The following is a 22,533-nucleotide window of genomic DNA, read 5'->3' on the forward strand; positions in this document are numbered from 1 at the left end:
GGTGTTGGAGGCAACAGGACTCAATCCAAAGAGACCTGAAATTTGTGAGGCAAGCGTTGCAGGTTCCCTGATGGCCCCATCACTGATCCAAACTTAGTGCTCTCAACAGCTTCAAAATTCTTGGCATCAAACCCACATTTGTCCCAGGCAGTTTGTAACAGAGCTGTTAACTGTGGAGAAGCAGCTACTTAAATCCTACTGCCCACTGGTACAAGAAAATCATGATGCAATAACAAATTTGCAGCATCCGCTGAACTGGGTAACTTCTTCCAGTTAATCCTAGGCACAAGAGCACGTGACAGATTTTGGTGGTGAGAACCTGAATCTCAGAAGGTAAAGAGCTGTAAGCTGAACACCTTTCAAGTGAGTATTAATGTCAATACCATGATTTAAAAGACAGCTATCTCCACTTTTGTTTTATTCCTATATGCTGTCAGATCATAGTGTAGACAACTGTCAACTTCAGTAGCTCCATTTCAGATTCTTCCTTCACAGTCCATCCAGCAGTATCTGAATATTCACCACAGAGTGAATCACTACATCCTTAATCACCAATACTAAGATCATCTTTGTTGAGCCAACTAAGTGAAGCAATCTGTCCACAAAAAACTATGTCTCTCATGGCTTCCTTTCATGTTCTTGTGGGTTTAGACAACTGAGTTATAAGAGGAGGAAGGGAACAAAAAGTCACCCAAAAATTGTGAATTATAAAACATCCTCAATTAAAAGCCAGCTGAAAATTGTCATGGGTAATAGTTCAAGGGGAAATTCTACCCTTGTCCATCACTGTAATACTTGAAGAGTATATATTATTTTATTCTTATGACTCCTCAGTAACAAACTAGAATAGATGATACAAAACAATTTCAGTCTTGCTATACATTGCCGTTACAGCCTTAAGATCTTCCCTTGATTTTGCTCCCAAAACCAATGTTTTCATAAATTACATCATTCATGAGAAAACCATGGGATGATGTCATACTCAGAGGAGAGAACACTTCTCTGTGTACAGACAGCACTTGCCACAGGCAATATAAAACAGCAAGAGTAGTCCAGCTCTTCAAATTCACGGTTTTCAAACACTCCACAATTCTTCATCTTCAAACGTTGTACAAAAGACAAAGAATTGGCCACTTTAGTCAATACAACAGAAATCTGCAACTTCAAATATGGGATGCTTGAGCTCGGCTCCCAAAGCAATCCAGAGTAAGTATCAAATTCAGCACACGATGTAAGGGAATAAACTGCAGATAAGGAAGCAGGCATTAGCTCCACGAATCCAAAAGCAGTGCTCATGGTGAAACTGTCTGCATTTCACCCATTGTTTTACAAGTCTCTTTTAAGACCTTGACCTCTAGCTGAAAATGCAGAGGGAATGAAGAGAAACCCTGCTGCTTCACAATGTAGTAATAATAAATAAGCAGAGCTCAGAAACTGGAGATATTTAGACAGCCTGCATGGCAAAGCAGAAAGGTATTAACACCCTGACATAGCATGGACAGGATATTCAAGCTCCTGCAAAAAAGAATTATCCGAACTAGCACATTATCTGTTTCCCCACCTTGAAGTTCTCCACTTCTGCTGTACAGTTCTCTTCTCTGCTCACGCAAATAGGCACTCATGCTAATAGCATGGGAGGAGGACTCAAACCTGTAATTAAAAATAAACAAATAAGTAAATAAATCTAGTCCGTTAGCCATCTGAAGAAGCACCCTTCCTGTAAGCACCAGTCAGCCCTAAACAAAAAGGACTACTTCTCTGCATGCTGGAGCAAAATTATCACAGCATACCAAAAGCACATTTTTCCTGTAAAACTCCATCACTGATGCACCACATTCTGCCACCCTCAATGAACGCAGCTCTACCAGCAGCCATCTGTCACAGAACAAGCAAAACTAGCAAGCTGCAAAAAGGCTTTACCCTTGGCCAGATTCTACTACCCATGCTATTTTTCCATCCTCCCAAGGCCAGACCACCCTGCTCCTTATCTCTGCTAAGTCTGGGTTCTTCCTTTTCTAGGCTCCTCCTTCATCCAGCACCTTCCCATACACCTCAGGGCTATTTAACCACTTAGCAGGAAGGAGCTACAGCTGCACATCATCCATGTCAATCAACCCACTGCCGCTGAGGCAAGGCCACAGCTGCGTGTTGTCAATGTTAAGCAACACACTGCCTTCATTCTTCTACAGCCACCCATAACACCAACCTGCCCACAAAGCACAGAGATGCCCTGTTAGCTGGGAGCACCTAGGCATTTAAGTAGGAATGGCCCCTAAAACTGGTAAAATCCAAACCAAAGCCGTAAGCTAACACCATCTAAATTGCTAACTGACCTATACATAAAAATTAAAAATAAAAACCTAAATTTCTCCTGGAAACTAGGAAGCAATACATTATTTAGTATTTATCATATGGCTCTAATACTCCAGAAGGACCAATCTGAGAGGCAGACAAATATTTTTCCAACTACTGTAGCCCCATGAACATGATTTTTGCCACTGACAGTGAAAGGCCACAGACTGGGCACCAAGCTGATGCTGCAAGGTCTCAGGACATCTCTAGGCTGGCCGTGCCCTGAGCTGGGTGTCCCTGGGATCACACGTGTCCCACGGCCAAGGGGCTGGTGCCCACCTGCCTGAGCTCCGCGCTGGGGACACCCAGCACGGCCAAGGGCTGCCGCCCCGGGCAGGCGCTGCCCAGCAAACACCAGCCCTTGGTGTGCCCGGGCTGGGCGCTGGGCAGCTCTGCCCTGGTGCTGGGCACCGGGGAGAAGGGAGCAGGCGGTGGGGACAAAGCATCTTCACATAGCTATAGACATAAGGCTTAGAGGGAGGGAAGTCATCTTTCACGAACATCAAACTTCTGGAGGTGAAGATCTCACAATGTTGATGACTTGCTGCTAACAGCCCTTGGCCCCTCCCTACCCCTTCTGCTAAGGAAGACTGGATCAGCCCTAGTGCTGCCCTGAGGGACACTGGAAAGATGAGCATCACACCAGAGAAAAAGGGCACGCATTTGCATGCGTTCTTGTGCAACAGTGTTAAGGTTATTACTATTAATGAGGCTTTTCTGCTTTAATTTGGACTGAGTGTTAGTATTATTGCAACTGAACGAATAACAATTTATCAAAATAGAACAAACACTTAAGACTTTAATTAAACAAACAGTAAATTCTTGGCTCCATATTTATGATGCGCTCTCTTTTACCCCTAGTGAGATATTAAGCATAACATTATCACCATGGCCTTCGCCAGGCATCAAAATCAGAAGCTTCAGGTCAAGGCAAACTACAGCAATAAACTTCAGTCTCCTCCTTGAGACAGAGACTCAGACTATTCCTCAGAGGCCTGCACTGGCTTTTGCTGCAGGATCTCATCACGTTCACTTCTTTCCCACAGACATCCAGTTTCTCTCCCCTGTTTCCCCTCCTCTGCTGTCTCCTTCATCTGCTCTTATCCCATGTTCCGACTCACGCTTTGGTCCTCTGCTCTTGTAACTTCTTTCCCCATGCTGATCCTCCCACAGCAAAGCTTTCAAAATATTTCTGTAGTACATAGAATTACACATAATTACAGCCAAGCCTGAGACTGATGGATTGGGTGTTCAACGTCTGCTTGTAGAATTCACTCCTTTCCCACCATGCCCAATTTCCATCTTGCAAACCTGACCTGTAGGGAGATGGCAACCTGAATGTGCACTTGGCTACCTTTCGGAAGAGAAGACAGATTGGTTCATGATTGCGTGAACTATATAAATTCCCAAAGTACCCCTTGTCTGAAGTTTTCTTTTTGAAGCCAACATTAAAAAACTAAATACATCATGACTTTTTTTTTTTATTATTACACAGGGAAACAATGACTCAAAGTCTTTTCCAAATGCTAGCTACCGATTACCACAGAGCGGGACACGGTTGCAGAGATTTTTCCCATTATTGCTAGAACACACAACTAGCAGAAGTACTTAGTATTTATAAAACAAGACTACAGCAAGCTATCGCAGGACACGGCACAAACACCTGCATCCATCTGTGAGTAAAAAGCGAGGTGGAGCCCTGCCCTAAGAAACTTCTGAAGTGAGGACTTAAATGCAGATATTCTGATGACAAGTGGAAGGCTCTTCTGATTTGGACAGAGCTAATGGAAAGGCAAGAAAAAGCGCCTTGCAGCCTGGCATGAAAAGCACTGAAGATGGGAGAGGAGACAAGAATAACACTCCATCAAACATGTACATCCCTCAGTGGACTGAGAAATTCCATTTCAATGGAGATTTCCACAGATACAGTGACAGCTGACAGAAGACAGATAACCAAATAAGAGATCCCAGTAAGTACTGCTGTCACTGCGGTGCTGGCAATGACTTGGTGACAAGACCATGAGTGGTGAGAGACATGCCGCTCCTATGAGGTTATGCACCTTCAATTTAAACAATTATACCCACCTTCACTCTCCGCTGACAAACTAATATACAGCCTTAAATTGCTGTAGGTGAAACACAGCATCCTTATTCCTCAAAGTGAACTGGTCCAAGTACACCCAAGAACAGACAGTATGAAAAGATGAGCAGCCCTATTTTGCTTCAATATACATCTGCAAGCCAGAGTAAGTTCAGAGTGTGTAATGTTCAACCCAAATAGCCAAACAGCCATGAAAGTGTTAATTAAAAGAAAGGGTCATGGGGGAATAACCAGGGGTTGACAGGGACAGGAGGCACCTCTGAAATCCTCCAGGTAACAGTTAGCCTTCTAATAACAGAAGATTACATAGAGAACTCTCCTGTGCAAGGGAGAGAAAGCAGTGCAGAAGAGTTCTAACTGGGGCCTTCGGTACTACTAGAATACAGCCACCAGATATATATATGCCTATGGGGAAAACCACAGTGAGTTCTGGATAATCGAGAAATAAGTTTTAGCTGGAAAAAAAAAAGCCCAGAAAACAATGAACAATCTGTAAACAGGATGCAGAACACAAAGCTCCCCTCCCACTTGCCCAAAACAGCCAATTACTCTCAGCCTTTCCCACTACAGAAGTCCCTGGCATTATTTCCCTACCATATAACAACCTACTTCCAATCACAGATGAGGGGTTCTTTATTTAAAAAAACACCCAGACTTCATGGATCCCCATCTCCAGCAAATAAAGGGTGAAAATACCAGCTCACTTCCAGTGGCTCCTCCTCCAGCAAATACTCCACCAGAATTTTTTTAACCTTGCACTCTGTTGACTCCAGAAAACAAAGGCACAGAAGGCTAAGCACTGCTCAGATGGGTAGTGAAAGACATCCCAAGCCCTGCAGCAGCTTATAGTCCAGACGGGTGCCAAGAACCTGCCAGATACACTGCTCCTGCTGCAGCTGAGCATGGTTAAAAGGTTACTGCTCCAAGCTGCTGGCACTCCCCACCACTGCTCCACTCTCTGCTTTTTCCACAAAGCTGCTGTGGAACTTGCTCATACCGTCAGCAACTGTTTTTGAAAAATCTCATTCCAAAAATAATAAAAGAAACCCATCAATAAAAAGATTATCTTGGCAGTATCGAGTTAAGACCGCAGCCACCCACGGAGTTATGCTGGCAGAGCTGAGAAAGCTGTGATCTTTGAACCTGGAGCACCCACTGCCAAAACAGCACATTTTGGTATTCCCCAAACTCCTCAAGAGGCCAAAGAGAATGACCAGCACATGTAGTTAAGTGTACGAGATAAAAATTCAGCACAGCTCCCCTGAATCTAGGTGTAGTAACAAGACAGCCTCTCCTCTCCTAACAGTACTGCTCACCAACAACTCTTCCCCACTTGTTACTCTCGCACATGAAATCTGTTCCCCCAAATCTTTCCTTTGGCCACCTAGCCTTTCATCCTCTCTCTTACAGTCTCTTCCCAACCGCTTAATTCTTTCCACTCTGAACTCCAAATTAAAGGAGTTAGTGATAGGATTAACCGCTTAGTCTATCTAGTAATTACATGGTTATCGTAATTCTCTTTGTCCAGTTCCCTTTATTGCTCTCTTTAACAAGTCCTGAATTCACCACTGACAAAGCCAGGCATAACATATCACTGCATGCTTTGCAGCAGCTTGTATAATAGGATCCCAAACCCAGGACGAGCCCTGGGAAGAGCTACACTAAAAACCAGCAATGAATCCATAACAGAGATCTTACCAAGGTTTCAGCTTTGGGCATTGCACCTCCACTTTAAAACTTACACTCCTCTCACACTGTGAAACTATGACTGGCAGCCAGTGTTGTGCAGTACTTGAGGGACCAAAGAGAGCTTAGGCAAAGCTTTAACGTTGTCCCAGCACTTACTTGAACAAAGGGTTTTTAGGTCTTTGTGGTTTCTTCTTTGCGAAGAATGCTGCGAATTCTCTCCCAGAGCTGGCGTAGCTAAGCTGGGTGGATGGCTCCGAAGCAGTGCGAGTGTTCTTCATATCCAGATACTCTGTCAGCAGCATCTGCCAACAGAAGGAAAAGGATCTCAGCATTTGAAATAAAACAGCATTATACTGAAAACTTGAAAGTCTAGGATTACTAGATACTCTGTAAGACTGCAAAACTAATAAAAATCTCAAAAATTCTAATTAACAGAAACCTGGCTTTATTTTCAGAAATGTGATCCTAGGGACTTACATGTCACTGTCTCCAATTTTTTAAAAGCTTGTTTTACATCACTTGCCCAATTCAATCTGCTACAAAACCTAGATGGTACCAAAGGTAACTTGTAAGAAGTCCCCACTCCTCCCAAAACTGATTCCAGCAGCAGCAGCAACAAGGAGATGTGGGTGGGTTGTTGGCTGGCCTTTACTGACTGATTATATACCACAGCTCTCAAGGTTAGCAATATTGATCTGTTCAGTTACAAAAGCATATTTTATATATGTGTATGTATGCCTTTATATTTCCTACATAGTTATATGCAGAAATAAAAAACATCCATGCATCTGTTTGGGTACATGTGCTGCATGTCACATATGCTGGGAAAAAATCCTGGTAAAGCTGCAAAAACTGCCCTTTAATACCTCCCAAACCAAACACACTTGTTTTACCATAGAAAATATGAATTCCCACAGCTGCCAGTTCTGCCAACATAGTTCAGGATTGATTCTCCTCTAGCCCGACATACTCAGTAAGTGGTTGGGGGGGCCCTTTGTGAGACCAGGGTACACTCTGTGAAACCCTTAGAGCCCTGAGCAGTAGCCTGATATTTGATGCTATTTAAGCAACTCCATGGTGCAAAAGCAGAAACAGATTCCAAGTCACTCGCTTTTAATTTCCTTGTGTCTGATGATGGAAAGAAACCCCTTAAAAATTAACGTTTGTCACTGCATTCAGGAAGTCACTATTTATTATAAGAAAATTCTACCTGCTCTGAGAATATTACTAATGTATTCCATTTTCATAACTAGCTAGTCAAAGCCCATCAAAGTGTTGTCTGCAATGAAAGGAATACATCAGTACTGTGCTGTCTGAGTTTACACAAATTCCATAGGAATAAGTATCTAGGCAAAAGGTATCATGCCCCAAATTAGAAACAATTCAGGATACCTTGGGAAAAAAAAACACAAACACAAAGGAACTTCAACTCCTAAAACATCTCAATTAAAACTTTACCTGAGCACAAGCTTTTAAAATGCAGGCTTATTGTCAGAAGTAAAAAATAATCACTGTGCTAATTTTTAACAGTAATTTACCAAATCCGTTTGTATTCGTATATTTGCATTTCATCTTCTCTACTTGAATTAACAACCTTAAAATCGCCACAAAAATGTAATTAAACCCTCAAACTTAATCAAATTTTGAAAAAAAAAGACTTAGCAATTTGTTCTTCCATTATAGATGAAACCCATCTATAATGGATTCCACTACTCCGGTGTCACTTTGTGTCCAAGACTAGGAAATGTTCAGCGTGTAATAATCTTGGCTCCAAGATTACAATAAGCCAACAGAGGTTTGAGCTAGGAACATAATGAATTATCCCTGTTGGTTAAAAATTGAATTACAGAAACAAAAAGATGAGTTTGCAGTTAGATACTCAGAACAGTACTGAAAATGCCACAGATTAGGAGAAAGAAAAGAAATTCGTTAATTTATAGTATTACAAGACAGGCAGGGCAGGATGGTTAGATACAAGGCCCTGAAAAAGTCAAAAGCTGTAAAAGCAGCAAAAATAGATGGTTTTGATAACTATTCTCAAAGTTCATCTTTAAGTTATAAAACTCAAGCCTAGCAGAAACTGTGCTAGACAGATCAAAGCTCTTTCTGCTCCAGTGCCCTGTATTCAACAGTTACACAAATTCTTCAGAAGGAAGTAATTAAGTGTAAGCATGGCTGAGCATTTACAATACATAGCCAAGCGGGAGAGAAGTTAAGACAGGAGAGATCTTCAACACACAGTACATTTGGCTTATCACTGCAGCGTAAAGAATAAAACCCTTATAATATTTAAGCAATACAATTAACATGTGGGCCAGTCGGAAAGTCTTGCCAGCTACTTGCTTCAAAAAACAGCCTGAAGTTTTCATTTCTCATTGCGTTGTGCAATGCATGGCCATCACCCAATGTCATCGACCTCAATTTATTCCCTATGTCTGGACAGTCAGAGTTACCCAGTTGTTCTGCTTCACAGGCCTAGTAGAGGATTTTAATAACTGTAATATTTCAATGTTAAGAGTTGTGGTCTGGCCGTGTACTTATTAAAAGCCACAGCAAGCTAGAACTTCAAAATCCACTTGAAAGAAAAGAAAACCCAGACATTTTCCTACCTAAGTGAACAGGAGCTTTCCTTAACCAACGAACTAAGGGATTTCATGATTTGGTCCCATAACACCTGATTAGTAGTTGCTAAGCCATCAATCAAAAACCTTGTTAGACATTAATCACATGGACGTACAGGAAGATTTATGAGTGACTGTAAAGTTGGCAACATCCCATTCATCTGTAACAAGGACTATGACTTTCTGCTCAATGGTTGAATTCTGCCTTCCATGTAGTATATTTACATCAATGTCAAACAAACAAAGCTGTACATGAAGCAAGAGAACAAAGCACTTTTTCTCCAACTGCTCTTCAGAAATTACAATTAATATAAAATGCTTTATTAAAAAAGCAGTGTTTATGGATTTGGAGGATTAATTAAATTCTCAAATTTCAAAAGGTTGTATCAGTATGTGTAGCCTGTCTATCATATTCATCTGATAACAGCTTGCACTACACTGTCTTTCTGAATGGCGACGGGGCAAGAACAAATTTGCTTCTGTGTCTTTCTGCTGCCTGCACTTGCTGCAACTCTTCAGATGTACATTTTTATCCTCTGGCTGAGCCCCACGAGAAGTTGTCTAAATCGTTATGTCTTATCATGCTCAAGATTGACCTATGAACAAAGCATGGGCAACAAAACATGTCTGGCCACAGGGCGACGGCTAAATTCATTCATTATTTGTACCTCTTGAGAGGTTTTAGATGGGCAGCCTGAGCTCTGAAGAAGCTGTATTCTGTCAATTAAAAGCTGTAAATAGGTATTTCACATCCTCATATAGTCCGAATTAAGATGGATGCTGCAGTGTGAACGGTCTGCTCCATCAGAAAATCATGACAGTTTCACACTCTGCACCATCAATGCTGATTTTCATCATGCCTTCATATATTTCAGGGGGTCCAGAAAAATCAAGTGAAAACTAACACCACACCATAAGTTTTGCAAGGTTAAATGGGATGACCAGGTAATTACTGGCCTCTCCACCTCATATTGATCAGGGACAAAAATCACAGAATAGATGGTTAAAGACTCTATTAAAAAAGAATTAAGGGAAAATAACAGAATTCATGTCCACCAGCATGGATTTACAGAACACAGATCTTAGCTAACCAGTATTCTTACAACAACAATAAATTTAGCTTTAAGTAAACAGAGACAGATAAAGTTATATTTCAGCCAAGGATCCGACAAAAGCCAAAATACTGAAAGTCAGCACAGCATCTCCTAAAAGAAAAACGGGCAGGTACATGACAAGATCCTTCACATACAACTAAAAATGAGGAAAGCACTGATACTGGACTTCGCAAGGTCCCAAAAATCTTAATTCCTCTTATCCTTTTGTCCTCTGTATTCCAAGGGAAACAGAAGACCCTTTTCAGAACCCTTCTCTTTTGTCGGATAGAAATCTCCTAGTTTTCAGCCTAAGTTCAGTCCAGCTTTGTTTTTAAAACAATAGTAATTAGAAGAGGTAATTAAAATATTAGCAATCAAACAATGAAAGCACATGCAAGTGTGGCTGCAGCAACTCCCTTCTGGACTGAACGGACCAGAACTTTTCCCATCTCAAATTCCTATGGATATAATGACTGCAGGAGGTTTGTAAATTATAATGTTATGAGGGGGAAATGGTAAATAATAAAGTGAACAAAGTATTAAAAGAATAAAATAGTTTTGTTTTCTATTTTTACTATTTTTCATAATATAATCAAGCTACTATAAGAATATCAATGTCAGCAGAGGTAAATCTCTACATCTAGGGAAAAAAATACAAAAATCATTATTTTTGTTATTGTGTGTGATGGGTTATTGTGTAAAGATGTGACTCTAGCAAATTTGGGAATATTGAAGACAATCAACAACAGAGACAGTCCCAACTGTGATGACAAGAATTAATTAGCTAACTGGAAATGGCTACATAAAGCAGACAGCCTTGTCTGAAGTAAAAGTGTACTGTATCATTCCATATTGGTCTCACACCTGGAATGCCAAAAACCCCCTGGCACTCATAAACAAAAGAGAGATCAAGGAAAAGGGGGTGGAAGGGCACACAAAAGAAGCCTAGAAGTTATTAAGAGGCCAGAATGCAGGACTTGGAGCAAAACAAGAAGCCATGAGCTCGGTCTTGTTCGCTTAGCAAAGAGAAGGCTAAGAGGTTACAGTATCAGTCTGCAAGTATGCCACAGAGGGCACAGCACTGATGAAAAAAATCTTCACTAATGAATTTTTTTAAAAAAAAATCAAAGGCTGGAAAGTTGAATTTGGATAGGCTTTGGTGAACAGTTAGGCATATATTTCCAGAACACAATTAACCACTTACATCAAAGGTTGCACTGTACTGTCTTGCCACTGATTACTTTTTTCTCCCCCCACAGTCAAGACTGGACGCCTTTCTAAAATACGTGCGCTCCTTCCAGCAGGAATTAATTCAAGAAAGCACCATGGCTTGTTTTATGCTGAGGTCAGGCGAGAAGATCACAACAGCTCCTTATAATCTAGGGATCTTAATAAAGCTGTCACACCTTTCAGGGCCAGCTCTCAGGCTCTTGCATGAAGAAACCACTAGTGATCAAAGTACTATTGCTACACAGCACTTTTCATTTCCATTTCGAGTTGATACAGGAAATAAAACCATCTACTGTTAACGTTTGTCTTTGGTGAACAGGTTTGTGCTAGTGGAAAGTTCTCACCCAGGCCTGTCTTTGGCAACCACTGGGCATGAAAGTGCAAATGAAGGCTACCTCACTTGTACTTTGAGGAAACTGTAAGAGGCAAAAAACCCACAAAATAATACTCTCAGCATCTGAGGATGTCGCTAGTATTTTCTTATGCTGTTACTAGCAATTGCAAGCCAGATTTATTTTCAGCTTATTGCTGCGTCACACCAGGCATCTGCAGAAATGTTGGCATTTCAGCTGTACTGATGCACTGTGGGCTCTTTCTGAGATATATCAGCTTCTGAGACTGCTTTGCAGTTACATTTTAGACCTATCAGGAGGAATAAGAAGCCAAGATTACAAAGCAGAAGAGAGATTTCCCAATGCTATTTCAACAAGAAAAGTTGGTTAAAAACAGAACAACAGATTCAAGTTATCCGGGTTCACCAGGGACGCACAGAGATGCCCGGTGACAGCAAACAACAGTGCATGCACTGAGGAAAGGCACAACATTCCTGAGAGAGGATGATATCCCGCCAGAGATTATTTCAGGGGCAATAAAAGCAACTGCAAATGAATCCTGAAAGAAAAAAGCTGGGAGTTCAAGTAGGATACTGTGACATGCACTTACTTCTTTGTAAACATACGAAAAGAGGCATCATTCTTGAAGAGACTGGAGGTAACTAACTACTAGCACAGTGCCAGAATAAGGCAAGAAAAGCAGTGGCATTCCATGCGAGACAGTAGCCTACAGCTAATTACCCAGTAATTTGCTGTATTAAAAGTCTTAATAATGAAAATACTGCAGCAATTGTGGAATTTAACAACAACAAAAAAAGTAACAGCTAATTGAATTCTAAGAGCACTGAGCTTTCTGCATAAGTTACACCACATCGAGAACAGGGGCTGAGTACACACATGGCAAACATGACAAAGGACACAGCAATAAGGTAAGTCTGAAAGAACAAAAACAATTTTTAGGTACCGTGAATACTGTTTAATGCTGCACAACCTGCTTTACCTAATCCTCTTGTTGCCCATGAAATTAATTGAACTGAAACATAATAATAAAAGCCCTTCCAGAATTAATTCTCTCAAGGCATCGCTCAATTCCATTATTATACAAGAAGCAAGAATTCCTTTTGTTTTTCATTTTTGGGAAAAAGGGAAAAATAACCCTAGAACTGTTTAGATAACGCTACCATTGCCAGTACTACTACGTTCATTATCAATGCTAATTGTCAATTAGCACAACTATTACTGTAGACCTGTGAATGTGCATCTACCTCCAGGGAGGAAGGAAGGGAGGGAACAAACCTCAAAACTACTTTAAAACCACCACTTCTTAAAAGCTGTTTTTATTGGCAATGAATCGCACACCTGCTCAGATGGCTTTGGAGAGTTTAAAACCAGACCCTTTTCATTTCACAAGCTTCTGATAACACATGCATGGACTTCACAACCTCAGCGCCACAGACTCTGACTCAAGTGTATGGATGAGCTGAAGTCACTTGAGACATACATACTAATATAACGGGTTTCACAGTTGCTAGCACAGCAGAAGTAGAAACCATTGCGTGCTGTCACAGTTGACACATCAGGCTGTAGGTTCCTCGAACAAGCCAGCGCAGGCCAGCACTCATTTCATTTTCCCACTCTTTATGCAAACTGCCACAACAGCTTACGCATCTATCAGGAAAGGGACTTTGGTTCTGTAACAAATACCTGGCATAATGATTTAAATAGCCATGTTTTCTGCAAGTGTTCACTAATTAACCCTCTGACGTATCAACGCCCCGTGACACATCATTATCTGACTGAACAGATTTAAAGTGAAACCCTGGTCCTGCTACAAGTGCCGAGACAAACATCACTGACATCCACAGGGTGAGGTTTGCATCCACTAACTTTCTCAGCCACTGAGAGCATGAGAGATTGTGTCTTGCCACTGACAAACACACATGACAGAAGGCCTCTTACCATTACTAACTTCACCCACTCCCCTGTGCTGCATCAGTATTTTAAGTTTCATCTTCACTTACACTTGTGGCTCAGAAAATAAGCAGGTAAAAGCAAAAGCTGAGGAGAGACTACAGCAGGTAACCTTATCTTCTGCAAGATGTGAGCAGGCACGTGATGCTGAAAGAGGGCTGCCTCTTCCTAAGTCTTTTTTATAACATAACAAAGAGAACAGGAGCTTGGCCGTCTTTTTTTCCCATCTTTCCTAATAGTTCTGCTGTTTTATTTATTTACCTTAATGAAAGAGGAACAAATACTGATGACAAATTTATTACAGCTACCAATAGTCAACTTGAATAACTGGGTCATAAAACAAACGGACAGTATTTATTTTTCTCCAGGCACATCAACTGTTCAGCAAATACAGATGATGCCAGCAGAAATGATCCAAAAAACAAGGCCACTTTCTCATTTTGGTATCAGGCCCTTAACAACAAAACAAAACAACAGTTAGAAAAAAGCCCAAACCGGAATGGAAGTGGGTGACATGGGGAGCCAGTCAGGACTACTCATTTCCTGCAAAGAAAATCCACATTCAGATGTGTGTTTCCACAGTAAAGCAGACATTTCATCTGCATGCCGATGACTGGAATCAGTGAGACCTACACATTTACACAGCTTGCGGGGGCTTGGTGGAATACTGGTCAACGCAGGGGGCGGGGGGGGAATAAATCTTTCTGCAATTTTTGACAAGTAAACCCAATTGGCTTCTGGGCAGTAACATGTAATTGCCAGGACTGTTCAATAACTGCATAAAAACATGGGTGCACATATGTGTGTGTATATATATGTGTATTCAAATACTGGTATGTATACACATGTCTACACACATGCATGTATATCTTTAGCACATGGTCCTTCTGATATGAATGATGAGAAGTTGTAAAATACATACAGTCCAGTACAATCCAGAGGATGGATAGCTAGCCAACTGTGTTCTAAGATGAACCAAAAAGCAATGAACTTCATCAGAAAGGCATAATTACCACCTGCTTCATAGACAGCACAAAATGAAGTATTTTCCAGCAAGATTAAAACACACCGTCTTTCAGTTTGTCTGGACTTTCTTTTGTTCACGTAGCATGTAAAAAGGTCAAGGAGGAATGTAAGAGTTGAACAGGTAATTTGAGTGCAGATTTCTGGTCTGCAATTATAATTTAGTGAAGCTTCACTGGTTCTGCATGTTTTGAAGGTGGGGACAACAGTTAGAAACTTGTGTTTATAACTAGAGGTAAAGTTAAACATTTTTAAATCACAAAGAAAGAGGATATATTCGCTCAAGTTTAGCGTCAACTACACGCCCACCTTTCAGAACATCCTCTGCCTCAGGGAAGAAATGGGCAATTCTAAAGCATAGGAGAAACAGTGTTACACTTAACCCAACCGATCTGAGCTTCTGCTACTCAAACTGGCACATACAATACAGCAGCAGCAAAGAGAGGAAAAAGACAGCATGCTGTTTAAATACCAACCATGTTAACTCATGGATAATACAGCACACTTCATGTATTTCATGCCTTCAACTAATTGCTTAAGACATCCTACTATAGTGTAGATGGTAACAGTAGTGTGCCCTCAGTCTTCATTAAATGCCAACTCTTAATAACAGACTCCAAAAGGCCTTTAATTGCATTTAGTCGCAGCTCCTGAACTTTAAAAGTTGTTAATCAGATTTCTATGTAAATGGAATGACGATTAAAGGTTAAGTACAGGTTTCTGAAATTTCAGCAGCTGAAGACGTATTGCCCTTAACAAGAAAGAGAAACTACCAGCCTTGACAGGAACTAAACATCTTAATTAAACACTCAGAAGTACAGTACTTATTTCTGCGTGAAGTTCTATTTTCAAATGTCAAACTTAATCAGGCACTTGACAAAACCGTGCAATATCCCTACAGCACAGAAGAACAAAAGTGTCTTAGGATTCTTTCCTGAGAAACACCTGTATGCCTCCCCGTCCTCAGCTCACCAACAAATTAAAGTTCTCCAAGTCACTTGTCCCAAACAACAAGGAGGGAAGTTTTATGGCTTTAAAACTGCAGGAGTCCAGCTGAGAAATAGGATACAACATTTTTCAACATGTCAGCTTTTCTTCTGCTTGCTTGGTTTATCCCTGTAACAAGTGTTGTGCTGCCAAATAAACATAAGGGTCCTCATAAATCTGACTTGCAGAGATTTATTTCCCTTGAGGGTACAGCCCATCAATTATCACCAGTCAAAACTATAAAAACTTCTTTGTCGGGAGTAAATTTAGTATGTCTGTATGGTGCTCTGTGAGCAGCTTGCTGCTCTGTGTTTTGATGCCGGATACTACAGAAAGCATCCAGGCGTGCTCCTGAACTTGAACCCTGAGCTACTCAGGACATTCACATCGACCAAACTGTTCAAGCACAGTGCTCCCTCCCTCATGCTGCCCCTGGTAATTAATCTAACCTCCACATTCATAACCTACACTCATTATAATAAGTACAAAAACTGAGTGTGTCAGTCAGATAGAAGTCTGAGCCCCATTTGAAACCTGACTTAAGATTTATTCTAATTAACTAGGATTCCAGTCTCTGATTTCAATTCATTTGCAGGCATATATGAATTTCATATTTTATAGCAGCGTGCACATCCTGCATTTACTTAAAAGAGCTGTACAGTGACAAACAGACCTAAGCAGGATCCATGAACAGGATACTTTATGCCAAAACTTTACAAAATAAGTAATATTTCATGCAATGAGGGGTTCAAATCCTAATCTGACTGAACAGCGACTGCACCCAGGATTAGCTCAGAGACTGAATAAGGGACCTCAGGACCAGAGACCTTTGCCTTGGGTCAGACAGACACTGGGATCAGCTGCCAGACTGACCCATCTATTTCACATACATGGTAATTTGACTATCTAGAAAACAAATTAGCACACATCTTCATATACCATCATGCATGTTTATTAAAAAAAAACACAAAAACAACAAAAAACCCCAAAATAACCAAAACCCACAAAACCGGAAATACCTGAATATTTGTATAACTAGATACAAGACTGCACCCATTTCTTACAGAATTAGTATTTAAAACTGGATTTTAAGTCCGAGTTGTTTTTTAAATTACAAATTACACCTGATCCTAGGAGAATACATTTTTCCAGTAAGCTTTATAGCAGCTATAGCAACTGCTAGACCACTGCAGCAGTGCTGTATGGGAGTGAAAAATCAGCCAACATAAAATGTGTACGGTGGAGGTGACTATTATACTTACAACCCAGAGTATGAAATAAATTTAGCAATCTAAGCTGCAGAGTCAGACTGCCTCTAAGCAATATTGAATAGTGAGAAAGAAATGGTGTAAGGAACAATGAAAGTTAATTAAAGTGAGTAACAGAACTGTATAGCTACCAGTTGCTTTATCTTCTTTCAGATCAATTAAAAACTTCATCACAGCGGCTTGAAAAATGGAGGACAAGTAAGGAAACTTCCACTCACCTCTTTGTAATATGCTGTGGTAATAGGAGATATTACCCACAAAAGTGATTTACCAACTTATGTCAGGCAGGCAAAAGAGTAGAACTGGATTAAAAAAAGGAAGTCTGCCATAGTTAAACCCAGTATTGTTGCTTCATTATATACAAAAAGCTTTTAAACAGATCTTGCAGGAACCACTATTCCGTCACTTTTCAAAAAGCCTACATTTTGCAAATTTGTATGTAATTTCTTGCATTTGTCAGAGTTAACTTGAAAGACTTTCAGATCTCATGCCTTTCAGGCTTAAGAAGATGGCATAAACAGTCCTGTTTAACAAGCACCAGACTAACAAAAAAATGTTTCCCTGATTCTTTAAACACGTTGGCATTCTCTAATTGACCAAGTTCTTGAAGATCCAACCACAGCTGAATCTACAACTGCGGCCCAGAGGCAAAGCACCTAACAGAGAGAAATGGCCCATAAAATGAATTCTGCAAAGGGTTTACACAAAAGAACAGCAGATTCTAAATGCTAGAGCAGCAAATGTAGGCTTCTGTACAAACAAGCCTAGTGACTCCAAGACATTGATAGAAAGGCATGTTCCCCTTTGACATCAACCCAGCAGCCACCTTTTCTAGCCCAGCTTATAAAGCCACTGACGTCTTCGAAATGACATCAGAACTAGAGAACGTTTTTGTCAAACTTACAAGTACTCTGGCTTTATATTCCTCCCTTTCCCCAAAGGACGGAAGTGCATAGCAGTCCAGTGCTGTCAGCAGTCTCATTTTGGATGCTTAATACCACACTTCAGCAACAAACAGTCCCCCAACCTTATTCCAGAAATACATATTTCTGTAATGTTTCAGGGTCTTCAACATTATTACAAGTATCCTGATGCCAGAGGAGGGAGCTCACAGCATAGACAAGATTCCTGTTTTAAGGCTTGGGGGAAAAAACAATAAAAATTACAGACTGTTTACAGCTCTTGTGCATGAGCCATTCCAGCTTTTTAAGTACCTGTCAGGACTGCTATCGCTTCTGCTTTTTATGCTGCTCTACAAAAGGTACAGCATTGGGCCACCAAAATGCCAACGTTAAGCAGATTATAACATTTCGGAACATGTTCCATTACAGTAGATACTTGAATGCCTTTCTGCATCAGGGAGCCTTTTCCTCCCCTTTTCACCAGCTTATCAAATGAAGCTAAACAGTAACGCTTGCATCTAATGATACCAGGGACCTTGTAATGGGATTAGGAAAAAACACCATCATTAGTTTCAAGAAGGAATGTGACCTTGAAGACATTTCTTACCCTGCGCTTTAAAGGGATACAGTAGGAACAATGAAATTAATTCTTCCATAAGGATGAGGAATTGCCCAGAAGAAGCAAGGGGCTTTCAATTCCCAGGCAGATACTGTCTTTCCCCTTGTATTAATGGCAGGCAAAAAAGCGAACTGATTACCAGAATGAAACCTGGAACAGAGAAGGAAAAGACAGAGCACTCCTAAAGCCAGTCTGAAAGGCTCTTGGCTCAGCAAAAAACAGTTTTAATCAAGCACCCAACTGCAACCCGGTACATGCAACAGCCAGCATGACACTACGGTTTCTTGCCCAACATCCTCCAACACTTGCTCATCTGGCCACCCAGTTAGATCAGCGAATGGCACCACACACAACGCCAAAGGCCTTTGCTGGGACATGGCACAGAGGCTGCAAGCACACAAACAGCAATGCCAGCTGAGAGCTGCTTTTTCCACAGTCCTGTCAGAGGGTGTCACTCGACTCTTCTAAGGAGTCCAGAGACAGCCGCACACATCAGGACAACTCACCTACAATCCCACCCGAGGTCTCCAGCTGGTGAACACCCAGCTTAATTTCTGAAGTACTTCTCAGCACTGAGAACACTCTGCACCTTGTTGAAACACATTCAATTTGGCAAGTGTTCAAATTATTTTAGATAAAAATTTCTCCAGCAAAACCTGCAACCATTCCTTTTGTTTACTCAGAAAAGTGTAAGTGCTTCTGGAATCACTATGTGGCTTCAAATATCCAAACCAATCATGCATGTCATTGTTTCCTTCAGTGAAAACATTTCTTCAGATTGCCAAAAGGAAGTGTAAATGCAATAGCAACAGGAATCCATTTTAAAGCTAAGAGCCTGACAAAAAAAAAAAAAAGGGAAGAAGAAAAAAACAACTCTGTATTTTTATAGGATCTAAAGCAAACAATATAACCATACTGTTGCTCAGAAAGGAGCCCCTCCTGAACAACACTGTGATATCTCCATCCAGCTTTCTACTATGTTACTGCAAAATGCCTCTCTTTCATTCTTTGAGATGCAGGATGTGAATTCATCCGTATTTTCCCCAGCAGGAATCCCAGAGTGTGGTCCTTTCTACTGAAATTCAAACTCACAAGAACATCCTGAGACTACTGCCATATAGTCGATTTATTCTTCAGTCGCACTGCAATTACACAAAAGAGGTGGCGATTTGTTTTGGTTTGAAAACTGAAAGAAAACCAGTAACAATACATCAGGTCAGCAAGCCACCTGGTCCAGAGGGCTGGATATTTGAATTCAGGTTCCAGCTCTGGCTCCAGTCTCTCTGAATAATCATTTTACTGATGCATGGTCTTGAACAGCAAAGATAGGGACCAGGACAGAAAAGTCCAAACAAAGGCTACATTGTCCAGGACAAGAGCGGAAAGGCAGAGTGTATTTGTATAACATCTTAACCCTTAACAAAAGCCAACACTAAATCCTGCACTGACATAAAATCCCCACCAAAGTCCTTGCGATGTGTGTGAAACTGGCAGGGTAATACCACTGGGTGGAGCCAGGATAAAGCAGATGGCTGCAACGGAAATTTCAGCACTCTGCCAATTTTGCTACCATTTAAGTGCTGGTTTTCTAAAAAGAAAAGCTGTCGCTACCACAGGAAATTCTGGCCTTCGATTCAACCAAACCCCCTGCACTAGTTCCCTCCTGCTCCTAAATTTCAGAGATTAAAAGCCTATTTATTTACTCAGAACACTGCATAGACACGGCCATCACTTCGTGCTACTACAATTATTAAAACAACCACCTTGCATCCCCTGTTACACCATGAAAAAAACAAAAAGGACTGTCAGATTCAACTCAGCTGATGAAAGGACTACCTACCATTTTAAGATTCTTGGAATTCATTTTAAAATCTATTCTGCTGGAATCTGTAAAGCCCACCCTTCACAGCACAAGACTGCAGCCAGGCATACAAACCTGACTCAGTAATGCCATCATAGGTAAGTCTATGTGTCCAGTTACAATACCGTATCTTTAACATATATACACAGAATTTGAAAGAAAATAAAGTACTGCATGGCTTTTAACCATGGATGAGAGTTAGAAGAAACAAACAGACAAAACCTACATTAACTTTTCTCCATTTCAGATAATTAACTGTGAGGTTTTTTTAAGACGTGTGACTCACAAGGGAGTCTGTAAATTTGCCGTCTTCTGCAGTCTGATGTTGGCAGCTATGAGAGTTACCTATTTATTGGTGTGTGACAGAATCTATCTTCAATGGATAAAAAAGCTGTTACTTAGAAAGTTCTCCCTCCCCCCTTACTGCGTGCACAGCTTCTAGCAAACAGAATTTTTCCAAATGCAAAAAAAAAGTTAAAAAAACCCAAGCAACAGTCCACAGAAGATGACAGAGAAGAGAGAAGGAGGATGGAAGAAGTTACATTACTCAGCTAGACAACATGGCAGGGAGATCTGTCATTTTTATTTATGACCGATAAAATGGGGAGGCTTCGGAGAGACCACACAGGATGGAACAAAGCTACTGAACCAGGAATCAGAGATCCAGAGCACATTTTCAGTTCATGTATCACTTTGCAGCACAACCTTAATTTCTTCTCAAGCCGCATTCTTTGTCTCAAGGAACATTTAACAGAGAATTTTTGCTGAATATCTGTTCAGTGACAAATACACTAGTGGTCTGATCTTCACTGGAGTCTCTTAATACTACTGCGATGCAAATAAAAATGGTATTGAGAACAGAAGCACCTGTAACGTGGCTCCAAGGAAGGGCAAAAAAATCCAGGACCACAGTTACCTCTACAAATGCAGTCCTTCCTAAGGCAAGATGGTAGGTGATAGGTAACAGTCAAACAAAGAAAAGGCTACAGGCACATTTTAAAATACACTGTGCACTTTAAAACCTACAGACATACAAATCACTGTCAAGTATGAGCCAGCAGCTCCCAAGTGCTTCCTTATTCCCTTCCATTAGTCTGTTGCTTTTCCCCTGATCCTATCAGTCATAAATGGAGGACTAATATATACCTTTATTTTCAAAAGTTTAAATGCATCACAGTCCAAGTGTAAATAATTTATAAATCAAGGCAAATAAGATTCTGGTACATGGCTGAAATGAGGATAAAGCTTTTAAGAGGAAGATGTGTGCACACCCACAGAAACACACACACAGTTTGCCACTGCCAACAAAGACTTCACAAGGAAAACACCTCTCCCCCTCCCTCCTCCTTCAGATTCCCTTGATTTTAATACTGGTCCTTCAACCAAAAGCTCATTACTAATCCAATTTTAATGTCACTTGAATTCTTACAAATAAGGAGACCACACAGGGAGCTGATGATTTTAATTCTGGCACTTAAATCACAAGCGTGAAGTTAAATGCAACACATACCCTCCCCCTTTCATTAATTCTACATTTAATTGCAATGTCTTGTTCTTCCAAATCCCAACTTGCAAGGCAGTATTTAGAACTAAATCAAACAGGCAAAGTTGCAAAGCTTTGATAACCTGCGAGCTGGTGGATTGGCTCTCTAGCATTTCATCCATCATTGTGGATGGCAGGACCATAATCCCAGTGATTTTCCTGGAAGCACAGAAAATTGGAAAAGACCTCAAGAGATGTCCTAGCCCATCCCCATACCCCAAAGAACTAGTTAAGTTGTCATGCCTGACAGATGCTTGAAAGTTTTTAGGGATGCTACGCACAAAAATGTAACATCCCCAAATCATTCACTGCTTACATACACTAGCCATTAGGTAAGACATAAAAGACAAGAAATGTTCAAGTCTCCCTTGCCAGTCTTTAGGCTCAGTAGTTGCTGTCCAATCATGTCCTGGAAAACACATGCTTCTACTCCTCTTTTCAACTCTCTTGATATATTTGAAAGCAAAGGCCTCCCTCCACCCCTTGGTCTTCTGATCTATAAGTAAATGGATTGTTCCTTTTTAAGTCAAACAATATTTTTTTTCCTAAATCTCTGATAACGCTGGTTGCTCTCCTCTGAATTTCCCCCCATTCTTTGGTTCCTTCCTTAAGATCACAGTCAAAGAGGACATAGGACCGCAGCTGAAATCTTTTCAACAGTGACTAGAACAGGATTATTTCCAGACATCCTGCAGGCCATGCTTCTCTTGTACACAGTAGGGCAATATTTGACTTTTTTTTTTGGTGACATATTGATTCACATCCCATTGTAATCCCCTGTACCACATGACTCCTTGTCCAAAGATGAGACGTACTCAACTCTTCACTTCATATTCATACACAGAAATAGCCAAATGCATACCTCTCCTTTTAAACTTAGTTTATTAAGATTTTCCAAATTCTAACCATATTCTCTAACATGCTTCCAAGTCCTGCCTTC

General features: G+C 40.8%; 1 protein-coding gene across 3 annotated transcripts in view; it reads right to left on the bottom strand.

Annotated features, from left to right (window-relative positions):
- EXOC4 (exocyst complex component 4) overlaps positions 1 to 22,533 on the bottom strand; it is a 408,335-nt gene that overhangs the window by 294,365 nt on the left and 91,437 nt on the right. For all 3 annotated transcript variants that reach the window (XM_027808507.2, XM_055710705.1, XM_055710704.1), the window contains exons 8-9: positions 6,299 to 6,444; positions 1,562 to 1,650 (exon numbers count right to left, since the gene is read on the bottom strand). In XM_027808507.2, coding sequence (XP_027664308.2) covers positions 1,562 to 1,650; positions 6,299 to 6,444 — 235 coding nt within the window. The remainder of the gene's footprint in view (positions 1 to 1,561; positions 1,651 to 6,298; positions 6,445 to 22,533) is intronic.

This window comes from Falco cherrug, chromosome 5, assembly GCF_023634085.1.
Source record: "Falco cherrug isolate bFalChe1 chromosome 5, bFalChe1.pri, whole genome shotgun sequence".
NCBI lineage: Eukaryota > Metazoa > Chordata > Aves > Falconiformes > Falconidae > Falco > Falco cherrug.